The sequence below is a fragment of the Adiantum capillus-veneris genome, chromosome 16 (assembly GCF_014529385.1).
Source record: "Adiantum capillus-veneris isolate H3 chromosome 16, ASM1452938v2, whole genome shotgun sequence".
Taxonomy (NCBI): Eukaryota; Viridiplantae; Streptophyta; class Polypodiopsida; order Polypodiales; family Pteridaceae; genus Adiantum; species Adiantum capillus-veneris.
Genome location: NC_140946.1, coordinates 148993162 through 149005790, shown reverse-complemented (window position 1 = coordinate 149005790; position 12629 = coordinate 148993162). Strand labels below are relative to the sequence as shown.

Genomic DNA, 12629 nt, shown 5'->3' with positions numbered 1-12629 from the left:
GAATCCTAATTTTTAGGGATTAAGGCTAATGTTGTGTGGGGTTTAGGGGACAAGGGCATTGAAGAAGGTAGTTTTGAGTAGGCTTTTCTAGCCTTTTTTTTAGACAAATGTAGGATATGGACCTAAAAGGTTGCTTTCTCTCTCTAGCTTTTTTTAAAGTGAAGGAAGCATAGGGGTGTGTCCACATCAGCAATTCCGTGGGTCAAAAAGAGTCAAAATTTGACTTTTAAAAAAAAAATTTATTTTTATTTGTTTTTTACTTAAAACTCCCTCCCAACATATATACATATCCAAAAATCATTTTTTGACCCATTTTTTAACCCACAAGCTTAGAAAGTCCATTTTTTCAAAAATCTTTTCCCCCAAAAAGTAATAAACATTTAGTTCTCTCATCCTCCTCCCTCCTCCCTCCTCCCTCCTCTCTCCCTCTCCCTCTCCTCTCCCTCTCTGCCCCTACCTTCCTCCTCCTCCCCAATCTCTCCCTCCCCTCCCTCCCTCCTTCTCTCCTCCCATCCTGCTCGGCCTCTCTACCCTTCCCCCTCTATCTTTTCATCATTTGCTTCCTCACGCAACAGCTTCCATGGTGCTCACGGACATCACAAATGGTTTGCTTCCACCACCACGTACTCCGCACACCAAAAGCATACATATTCGCTTACCCACGGCATTTGCACCGAAGACCACTAGTGAAGGTGATCAAAGGTCATCACAGGAACGTCGCACCGCTTGTGAGACCAATGTTGACGTTTGGGTGGATGGCCATTTGTACCCTTACGATTCTATAAGCCGCTTCCATCCACCGTTTAATAGCCTTTCCACATTTCTTCAATTTCTTGGGAGGGGAGAAGCAGGCTTGTTAGGCTATTGCAAGCGGCTGTGTATGGGTGCAGGTGCTTCTTTGCATATGTGGATGCACGAATGTCAAGCTCTTCACCTCAAGACGACGGCATTACAAGAGAGTGTTGCCTCTTCGAAGAGGGTAGTTAAAAGTCTTGAACAACAAATGCAAGAAAAGGAGTCCCACATCCAGAAGCAACACCATCACATACTTGAAAGAAACACCCCTTGGTGCAAGGGAACGCAAACGCCCGTATTCATCCATTGAAACTCTTGCACATTTCGGAGGAGCACGCAAACGACGAGTTACAGCCACAAGGTGATTTGGTCTTTACTTGCATCCTGCATTCTTACTTCACACTATTTTCTAACATTTATGTTTATTTGTTGCTAGAAACTTCATCCAGGAGGCATGCGGTGGAACAAGCCAAGATAATCGAGTCAACCTTCTCACTAGTTGTCTCAATACCGAGGACGTTATTTCTATCTTACAATCACCTGGAGGTAAGCACATTAAGGATGCAGTCACCAAGGACCTTATGCGTAAATTAAGAAATGTGGTTAATGATATTGAAGTTCAACAAGCTTGTGATGAGGTTGGAATCAGCACCAAAGCCTATCAGGCTATTTTTCAACTCCTAAAGGATGCCCTCAAAGAACATGGCATTGTGGAAAACCTATTTCCCGTTCCTCACAAGGTCAAGGTCGCAAAGAAGGCCACAAACGAAGATGTGTTCTCCCGCATTGGGACATACCTACACATTGAGGACACAATGCCAACTTCCCTTTATGCTTCGTGCGCAACAAAGACAAGGGGAAAAGGTAAGAAACAATCCATAAGACCTTCGAATAAGGGCTTTCCTTACACAATGTGGAACAATATTTTCGTGGATCTTAGAAGGCTTCAAGAAGCCATGCTTAGATTTGGCACCGATGGCTATGTGCATCCTCCGTCTACTCTATTCCCAACTATGTTGCTTCCCCACATGCAAATGACATGCGAGTCCATGTTGCATGCGATCTTCTCCCATTGACTCAATTGCAACCCTACATGTGATGGCTCCTCTGTCTACTCTTCTGTAGCTATGCCGCTTCTCCACATGCAAATTAATGCTAGCCCATGTTGCATCCATTCATCTCCTCGCATCCTTGACTTAGCTACAACCTAGTGGTAAAGTGCCTGTTGCGACCTTGTTGTTGGCGGTTCTTTGCCTCCTCAGCGACTGTGCGGGATATCAACTGTCTGCAAATCGAAGCCCTCATCGTCGAGGTAAGTGAAGCGCAATGGTTAGTGCGTTTTTATAAAAAAAAAACTTAGCTCAAGTATTTTGTGAGACAATAGTGAGTTTTCATTGAAAGACCTAAGCCTAAGTGTTTGCAAAGTTTCTTTAAAAAATCAAGAGTTGTATCAAGTTTAAAGCAGAGGTTATTTTGCCTTGCAAGCAATGGTGTGAGCAGAGGATGGAACCACTATATAAATGGAAATGTAAAGGTCTACAAGGGATCAAAAAGAAAATGTGTAATTAGGGCAAAGGTGAGCTTCAAAGACATCAGCCTTCATTTGTCATGATGTGAATCCTTTGAAGGGTGGAGCTTAAGCATGGCAACAATGGCTTGCAATAGAGAAAATGGAGAGAGAGAGAGAGAGAGAGAGAGAGAATTTGAAAGTTTTTGAGAGAGACAACTAGTTGAGAGAGACAACTAGTCCCTTTGACTACCACCAACCCTATCGTTGCTCCAAAAAAACCTTGGTGTAGAATAATCCGTGACAGACAAATTTTGAAATTAACTTCGAAATTTTAAATTTCAAGGTGAAAAAGCATATAAAATTAAAAAAAATTAAGTGTAAAAACTTTTGAACATATTCTCTTCTCTCTCTCTTTGTGTGTGTCATTTTCTTTGTGTGTAGTTGTTTGTAAGTAGTTGGCGATTACATTTTTAATTTTTCTTTGAAACGACCATTCGAATATTGATATTGATTGTACTTGCTTCTCAGTAAGTTCTCTTTTTTTTTTTTGGTCGTCGGAGGCGGAGGGAGTCTCACTCGTTGATTTGAGTGAGACCATATGCTTTACAATTGTTAAAACCAGCAATACTAATCTTAGCCATCCATGAGCATGGGTGCCCCCACACCAAAAAAAAGAAAAATGCGAGCATCTGTGCTGATGCTCTCTCGCCCTCTCTTTCTCTCTCTCTCTCTCTCTCTCTCTGCGCTGCATGCTAGAGAGTTGCGGATGCGGGGGGAGGGGGCCTGCCGCTAAGGGAGGAGAGATGGCCCGGAGAGGGAGAGTAGAGAGTGTGGTGGGACTCGGCTCTAAAACTCATGCTGAAAATAGAATAGAAACTTTTAGTAGCACGCTCGAAAAGCAACGAGAGATGATCTCTGTTCTCCGGCAGTGCCGCTCGTTCTACCACGTGAAAAAAATATCTCTTCATAGAGGACGCACCTGTGCCGAGCACACGCAGTTGCCAAAACCCTAAGGGACGGGGAGAGAGAGAGAGAGAGAGAGAGAGAGAGAGAGAGTTGATGGCTCCTCACACAGAGCATCACTTCACAGCAGGAGAGGTCGTACGGGATATCATCATCGGCATGTCAGACGGCCTCACTGTGCCCTTTGCGCTTGCAGCTGGCCTTTCGGGTGCGAATGCAGCTTCTTCCCTTGTTGTCACTGCCGGCCTTGCTGAAGTTGCCGCCGGGGCCATCGCCATGGGGCTTGGCGGGTTGGTATTCTTGACCCTTCTTGAGAGAGAGAGAGAGAGAGAGAGAGGTGCTCCGGCCTCCGCTCAGCGAATGAGCACATTGGACACCCAGCCGGTAAGTGTACGTGAGGCAAGGAAGAGCTGCTGGTGCGAGAAGAAACAAGGGGCCGGCGGACTTGAAAAGGTAGCCATGAGCTTTCTGTGTGTGAGAGAGAGAGAGAGAGAGAGAGAGAGAGAGAGAGAGAGAGAGACCTTGATAACTCACACATTTTAAGAAAACATGCACAAAGCGGTAGGAGAGACACAAGGGATGAAGGATGAGACACAAACAATTGGTTGTTCACTGTGATTGTATTGATAGTGATTCCTCATCAGCGAAGCCCATTATGGATTGAATTGTACGTCTCTCTGCTGATTTTCCATCATTAGAACCTACGTTTCATGTTTCTTGTTTTGTAGGTATTTGGCTGCCAAGAGTGATGCCGATCACTACAGTAGAGAGAAGAAGCGGGAAGAGGATGAGATCTTGACGGTTCCCGACACCGGTGAGAGTCCCTCTCTATTGTGCAAAATAGATTTAACACAGTAATGAGTGATAATCATCTAGTGACTAACTGCAAGAGTCAACTTTGAAAGATGTTGTCTTAGTTGTAGGCATAGAGTAGCACATCGATTGTTGTCATCTTTTTATGAACAGGATTTTGTAGTATTTATTTCCATCACTCTGTTTAAATTTGGTTTGCAGAAGCTGATGAAGTTGGAGAGATTTTGTCCAGGTTTGGTCTGAGGCCACATGAGTACAATCCGGTTGTGGAAGCATTGAGAGGCCGTCCGGAAGATTGGCTAGAGTTCATGATGAGGTCATTATCTTTTGCTCTCTTTGTGTGGAGAGAGAGAGAGAGAGAGAGAGAGAGAGAGAGAGAGAGAGAGATAGATTAAACAAAGTCCTTTAGAGGCTTCTGAAAGTCCTCTTAGGAGAGCACAATGCAGGGAGTTGATAGTACTAGTATACACATGAGGGAATGGTGATGACTATGTCTGCAAGCAATGCTGTTCTTGCTTTGTTGTTGGACTTATATGTTACAATCGTATGCTGTGGTCCTATGTTATGTCCCCATCATAGGAGAGGGGACACCATCGGGATGGGTGTCCATTGTCTGAGCGGTGTGAACCTGGCCAGTCTGGTTGTCACTTCTATATCACACTAGACACTGGAAAACATCTTGACGGCGTCATAGACTAGGTCCCCTCTCCTATGATGGGGACATAACATCCTACCGGCTAAGTTCTAATTCGTTATGCTTAACTTCATCACCTCCTTGTTAATTTACCAGGTTTGAGCTCGGATTAGAGAAGCCCGATCCAAAGCGAGCATTGCAAAGTGCAATCACAATTGCCATTTCTTACATTCTTGGAGGTTTGATCCCTTTGACTCCATACATGCTGATGCAGAGGGCAAGAGTTGCATTGGAGGTTTCCATTGGTGTGACTCTTGTGGCGTTGTTTCTATTTGGGTTTTGTAAGGGTTTGCTCACAGGTACTAGGCCACTTGTAAGTGCCCTACAAACAACCTTCATTGGTGCCCTCGCATCAGCAGCTGCTTTTGGTATTGCATTGGCAATACAGTCTTAGAGCTAGCTAGTTCAAAATTAGTTTTGCGTACACAGGATATAGGTGCCACCAGAGGCAATTGTTTCAAGCTTTACATGAGTTCTTGCTCTCTGCTTCCTTACAATACAATGGAACAACTACACTTCAGATGTGTCTCGAAATCTTTTCATGTGCATTTCTAGGGAACACTTGTGTTGTGATTCTTGTCTGGCATAAATACGAAGTTTCGTGTGCAAGCATTCTCTCTTTGGCTAATTCGGAGGTCTTAGCATTGGCCTTCTATGCTTAAAACCAGTCCCATTCCTATGTATATGCATCATACACATCTCAACCAACCACCAATCCATACTGGGTACCTCCTGCAATCAACGTATTGGCAGCAAATTGCGTTTAGCCTACCACCATCTGTGGCTCCCCACCCGGAAGACTCTTCAAGACCAATCCCTGTCAAATAATTTCTGTTTACAACTGTACAATATCACAGAATGGTGTCTATTGTTGATGTTATGGTGGAGTTAGAGATGAAGTAATGACTTCGAGAACTCGCAAGCAAGCGGAGCGTAACACCATAGAGGAGTTGTGCTCCAACTCTTGTGGTGATGCCCCGCATATGCTTCCCCCCCCTATGCGACCTTCCAATGACGAATCCCCAGGCTGGCACATCAAAACTCCATATCCGCCTTTTTTCTGTAAATCAGATCGCATATCACAAGAGTTGGTATGAACAAAACACAGACCTCAGAACTGTCCTGAAGGCTATCGTGCACCCGACCGCTTAGCACCATCCACAGATCATGCTTGCTGCCCAACGACTCGTAGCCTAAGCATCTTAAGTTGTTCCGCTTTTGACACTACAACTCTCACCTTCTGTGTGGCATGACCCTTGTCATTCTCATTGTCGTTGGCCCATTTTTCCCTGTCAAACTGAACCCTGCTATCATTATAATCCTCAGAATTTGCACAACTTGTGCTACAAGCGATTTTAGACACTATGGTCATGTCCAAAGTACAAATAGCTAAGAATATGTAATGAATAGGGCTACAAATGTAACCTTGTGAGAACAACCAATTTGGGATGTCTTCTAAAAAGAAAAAATCTAGGTGGCAGCAAGGGAAGCGGGACACCTGAAATGGTGTTGGAAGTATCTAAGCGACGAGGTGGCACTGCAACCGACTCAGAGGCGCTAACCTCTCTCTCTCTCTCTCTCTCTCTCTCTTTCTGATCTGTGTCTGTGAAGCCCCAATTCTCTCCCTCTTTACCTGTTGCGAGAGATTTCTCTGCCTGTCTCTCTGTCTCTAGCACATGAGCAGACAACGCTCTGTCTCTTCAGAGTGTAGCCCAAGGGCTCTCTCTCTCTCTCTCTCTCTCTCCAAGATGGCATGAGCACATAGCTCCAGCCAACCAGTTGGGCAGGTGCGAGCGATGACATGGCAAGCACTTTTTGTGGCCGGACTATGGCTGGCTGGCCGGTGTAGCCCAAGGCTTACCCTCCCCGGCAAGCTTTCTGCACGTACTGCACTCTCTTCCCGCGTAGTTCTCTCCTAGCTGTCGTTTTCTGGGCCTTTGATCCTCCGACAGGCAGCCCTGTTGTGCTCAAGATCAACACTAAGGCAGCCGGCTACCTTCTCTCCTCCTCGCTGGCTGGATGGCCGCACCGGCTCCATGTGCTAGGGCTCAGAGTCTCTCTCTCTCTTTGCGCGCGTTGCAGACAGCCTTTAGAGCGCTGTAGAGGAGGAAGGCGAGGAAGGGTGACAGGCGTGCCGACAGATGGAGAGGAGACACGTGGGGATACGTGAAAGAAAATTTCTTTATTAGTATGCCAGTCCGTAAGTTTTGTAGCAGTAATACCCAAGATATTGTTGTGTACACGGGAGTAAGACCAAACTCAGTGTGCCCCTCTCTCTTCCTACACTTCTTTATATTACCATCAAGCGGTTACAACCATAACATGTCCGACCACACTAGGTGGTCGGACTCTACCTGCACGATCACACACCACACCTCCTCCCTTAGGGAGAAAAAAGATGGACATCTCTTTTACAATTTGGGCTAAGAATGGATGCGACAAAAGAGGGATCAACTCCAACGCCTCATCTGGGGGGAGTGATCATACAATGGCTTCAGGGCTAAGGGACTGAGCTTGGGGGCTAGGGATTGAACTTAGGACTAGACTCCACACGACTGGACTCGACAAGAAAATCTCTCGACATAGGCAACGCTCTAGGTCGCTATCCCATTGCGAATGGCTAGACGAGGAAGGACTATGACATACAATCTCCAATCCACTTCAGTGTTTGGTGTGGGTATAGTGCTGCTTATTGAAAAAGAACTACATGCTTGACAAAACTAAACTAGATCTAAGTCCAAGAACTAAAATTATAGCAAAAGGCACCTCTGCTATCAAGTTGCAGTAACTCCGTTTGCCCGCAAGAAAACTCGAAGAAGAAAATTTGGAAGTAAATGTTGACAGCACATAATTGACTTGCCAGTGCGACATGCATGAACTGATAATTCGACCAGTACCCAAGACTGTGCACACTCTTGCAGTCCGGCCCATGAATGAGAACTGGGCAGTGGCAACTATAGAAAACCAAAGAGGCCCCTCCGCTACATCCCCATATTGAGCAAACACAGAGAGAAGCTTTTCGGCAGAAAGGTCATGCGGAACATTGCCCACGTAGATTTTGCGGCCACTTTGATTATTTGATGGAACAGATGGCCCAACTGATGCCAATTGTGACACAGTAACCCGCCCTTCAATCTTCTTGCTGGGCTCTTTGAGAGCACGGCGAGCTGCATCCATGTGCTTGTATGTAACAAAGCCATAGCCTTTGCTTTTACCCGTCTGTTTATCGTTGATTAAGGAGCATTCCTCAATTTCCCATGCTGCGCAAAGACAGCCTTCAAAGAATTCACAGTTATATTCCACCCGAGGCCTCTGACAAAAAGCTTGCGGGTGGGCAGGATCCCTATCAGCAAGCTTTCTGATTTTGCTCAAAACCTGTGAGTCTGCCAACGCAGCGTGCAAAAGGAGATCTACAATCTGCTCTTTAGTAAAAGGCTCAATGAGGGCGCACACCTCGTCAGCAGCGACCCCACCGTCGCCCTGCACAGCTCCATTCTGCCGTTCTTCGTCCTCTTCGTCTTCATCTTCGTCGTGTTCGTCTACGTCGTCTTCGACTTCCTCAGCTGGATCATCGAGCTTTCTCTTCTTGCTGGCATCCCATCGCCTTACCATGACCTGCTATGGCGAAGCTCTACAGAACAGGTAGCGAGCAAGCTGAGAGTCTTAACTGCCCGAGAAGGGAAGGGCTCGGTGCTGAGGGGAGCAACAAAAATGTGGGGGGTGCAAGGATACTGTAGAAAAACTCCTTGCAGAGAGCCAACACTCTCGCTCTCTCTCATCCCGTGTCAATGGCAAACTCCATCGTAAATTGGGAAAACCAAGAAACTAAAGAAAAGAAAGAAAGAAGGATCCCTAACTGCCCATCTCCTCCACCAATGTTGTGTACACGAGAGTAAGACCAAACTGAGTGTGCCTCTCTTGCTTCCGACACTTCTATATATTACCATCAAGCGGTTACAATCATAACATGTCCGACCACACTAAGTGGCTGGACTCTACCTGCATGACCACACACCACAATATGAATAAATTCACCAAAAGAAAAGGAAACACCACAATATGAATAAATTCACCAAAAGAAAAGGAAAGTAGAAATTTAATCTGAAGTTAAATTATTAGTGAGCAACAAAATACTTAATTGAAAATGCATAAGCTACTCTTCATTCATTTCCTTTGAGCACATGCCTTTCTACTATCTTGAATCTAACCTAAATTCTTAGTTTATGTTCCTTATAAAAGGTCAAAGGATTGCATTCTTGTACTTGTGGATCTTTCTCATTGATGGTCCAAAACCCCTTCCATTAGTTAGCATGAGCTTGAGCATATGTCACACCACCCTCTCTTGCACAAGATGATTAGTACTTTATTATGACTAGTATGACGGAGGCAGCGACACCTATGGATTTTCTTTTAGCAACCTCTAGCTAATAATATCGTCGTGAATTCTTTTGTTCATATCAGCATCTCATGTAATGCCACATGCCTCAAGGTGCAAGTGTACGTGATTGCATTTGAGAATGCCCTCTCTTTGCATCTGTTGAAAACATTCGAGAGCTTCCCGACCCTTGCCTTCAAGATGCAAGTGTATGTGACCCTCGCTTCACATCCGTCGAACACATCCCAAATCTTCTTGGCCCTGCCCAAGTTGGGCATATCTCGCAATCATTGCATTCTAAGCGACAACATCCTGGACAAGGAACTCTTCAAAACGACATTCCAAGTTGGGCATATCCCGCAATCACTGCATTCCAAGAGACAACATCCCTGACAGGAAGCTCCTCAAGCACTTTTTGTGCTTTATGAAGTGCACGACATTTGGCATACATCTCGACCAAGGTAGTGTCAAGCACATTTTCTTTCAACAACCCCTAACTCACACAATCATCGTGAATTCTTCAATGTGCAAGTGTATGTGATTGCATTTGGAGAGATGTCCTCTCTCTACTAAAAACAACCCAAAGCTTACACTTGCCTTCAAGATGCAAGCTTTCGTGATTGCATCTCGAGAGACACCCTCGCTTCGGATTTGTCGCAAATAGACCAGATCTTCTTGGCCCTGCTCAAGCGGGTGGCAAGCATATCCCGCAATCAATGCATTTCAAGAAACAGTGACATCCAAGACAGGAAGCTCCTCCAACACTTTTTGTGCATTATGAAGTGCACCACATTTGGTATACATGTCGACCAAGGTAGTGCCAAGTATGATGTTTTCTTTTAGCCACCTCTGACTAACAATATCATGGTGAATTCTTTTGCCCATATCAACCTTTTGTGTGCTGCCACATACCTTCAAGGTGTAGTTGTATGATTGCATTTGGAGACATGTTCTCTCTCTGCATCTCCGAACATAGCCGAAAGCTTCCTGACCTTGCGAACATGAAGCTCATCATGGACCTTTTGAGCTCACAAAAGAATGAGATTCTCTTCCCCTTTGTGTTTGCTTGTGTGGTGATTATTGCTTATACTTTCTTGGCGCTCCTATGTGTTCACAAAACCAAGATACCTCAACCTCTTCAACTACATTCTACTCCAGCTCTACACCCGAATTGACCATGACCATCTCGCTTGACCTCACTTCCGCAACCTACGCCACTTCTCCAATTAATAAGTACGTCTTCCATCCTGTTCCTCTTCCATGACCACCACCGTCACCCTACTCTTGTGAAAACCTACCTTCCCCATCTTCTCACGATATTGAGAATTCACTTGCACCGCATTACCACCAACATAGCCACCTTTGCCACCTCGGTACTCACCACCGTTTCAATGATTCCAATCATTATAGTCACTGCGATCACCATTTTCCCATCTAGGCATGTTGTAACCACCTTTTGAACCCGGTTCCCAAACTTACCCTTATCTCCTCCAGGATCACAACCTTGTCCTCTACCACCATGAGCTCGTGACTCCCTCAAGGTTTGAGCGAGACGGTTTGGTAGGACGCTTGGGAAAGGCGGCAGCTTGTTGCCGCCCTTGCTGCAAGGAAGGAGGTTTCTTAACCTCTTTTTGAGCAAAAGCAGCTCCAACATGCACGATGAGGATGGCAAGCTCATCATTCTCGACCTACTGATGCAAATGCGTTTTGGGTCGCCGTCTCCTCGGTTATGGAAAGACCCACACCCCCACACAAATATGCAACGCTTACTAGAGCAAAGGCTCAAAGAGTCTCTCTCTCTCTCTCTCTCTTTGCCCACGCCTGTGACGTTGGGCTGTAGGGGTCACTCATTAGATGGGCAAAATCAGGATACGTGTCCGACGGAGGGGGCTAGAATCCCTCCCGGGTATAGACAATATAGATTCTTCTTACTTTTTTGGGTACTCAAACATTTTATCGAATTCAATTTTTTTTCAAAATACTCAAGACATTTTATTGAATTCATCACTTTGTAACTTGTTTGGTCTTATAGGTCACTTCAGGCTTTTTGAAGACATTAATGTATTATATCATTTCATTTCATCTCTCTCTCTCTCTCTCTCTCTCTCTCTCTCTCTCTCTCTCTCTCTCTCTCTCTCTCTCTCTCTCTCTGCGCAATCAGGTGCTACCCATGGGGGGTTGACAGCTTGCAATTTTGTATCTATTTTGAGAGCTCGCAAGAGTTCTCTCTCTCTCTCTCTCTCTCTCTCTCTCTCTCTCTCTCTCTCCTCCAAGGGCCATTGACTGGATGACTCTCCTGCTGACACGTGGCCAGGGGAGGGGGTCGGAATCCCTTTCCCCATTATTATTAGTATAGATAACAGAAATATAGTAGCACAATTGCACTCGATCTTTTCCAAGATGTATGCCTAGCCAACCTTTTCATTTTGGAGACTTGCAAGCTTCTACCAAATGTCCTACTGCTTTGCCGTCCTCTCTTCAGTACCACTTTAACTTCTTTCAAAGCTCAAGGCTCAAGGCTTAAGAGCTCAAGTAGCTTGCTGCTCTAGAGCTCATAATCTGGCGTTTAGTCTTCAACCTAAGGCACCAACATTAAACCCATATATCGCAATCATGTCACTCATTCTGTAAAGTGTACCACACTACACGTGAGAGTTTTGGGTAAAAGTAGGTGAGTTGATGAGTCATAGACAGTGATGGGGTGACGGCCTCTCTCTAGAGTGCACCCACACATGCACTTACTATACCTAGTCTTGTCCAACTTCCAACCTGCAGCCTCCAAGCTTCTCTCTCTCTCTCTCTCTCTCTCTCTCTCTCTCTCTCTCTCTCTCTCTCTCTCTCTCTCTCACACACACACACACACACACACACACACACACACACACACACACGCACCGCGTCGCATCCAAAGGTGGGCTATTTTATCCTCCGGTGCCTCCCCCTCTCTCTACGCAATGTGTCCGTTGTGTCGCCAGGTTGCAAGACACACTATCGGAGCAAGGAGAAGTCGACAGGTGGCAGGGACGGGGAGACAAAATCCCTCCCTCTTTTATAATAGTTTATGTTTTATCCAAAAATATTTTAAAAATAAATTGTGTATGGTTGGGAAAATGAATTTTCAGAACATTGGTGGTGGGGAGTGAGGCTCCAAGGTGGATCTCCTTTCCTAAGGGCTCCATGGCGTGCACTTTCACGGCCCATCCATAGGTGTCTTCTTTTTTGCATTGCCAAGCGCTATCAACAACGCCTAACTTAAGATCTCATCGTGAGATTTTTTAGCCTGATCAACATCATGCATAATGTTGTGTGCGTGATTTCATATGGAGAGATGCCCTCTTTTCACATCTATCAATAGCCCCTGACCAATGATCTCATCTTTGCCCATGCGGATGTCTTGCATAATGCAGTATGCTTTCACGACCCATGCATTGGTGATTTCACATGGAGAGATGCCCTCTTTTTGCATTACCAAGCACTAT

The 12629-nt window shown here is 45.4% G+C and overlaps 1 protein-coding gene and 2 pseudogenes across 7 annotated transcripts in view; 1 reads left to right on the top strand and 2 right to left on the bottom strand.

Moving 5' to 3' along the window:
• Positions 1-3206: 3206 nt before the first annotated feature.
• The window catches only part of LOC147440046 (vacuolar iron transporter 1-like), a 41268-nt gene continuing 31845 nt past the window's right edge, over positions 3207-12629 (top strand). The window contains exons 1-4 of one of the 7 annotated variants that reach the window (XM_086484455.1): positions 3218-3558; positions 3997-4082; positions 4283-4397; positions 4872-5323. In XM_086484455.1, the coding sequence (XP_086340581.1) occupies positions 3365-3558; positions 3997-4082; positions 4283-4397; positions 4872-5169 (693 nt within the window). In that variant the 5' untranslated portion in view covers positions 3218-3364 and the 3' untranslated portion in view covers positions 5170-5323. Of the gene's footprint in view, positions 3722-3996; positions 4083-4282; positions 4398-4871; positions 5324-12629 lie in introns of those variants that run through there. The other 6 variants (XM_086484453.1, XM_086484454.1, XM_086484460.1 and 3 more) reach the window with 6 other exon arrangements.
• On the bottom strand, positions 7024-8660 carry LOC147440048 (UBP1-associated protein 2C-like; annotated as a pseudogene).
• LOC147440047 (uncharacterized) lies at positions 10377-10831 on the bottom strand (annotated as a pseudogene).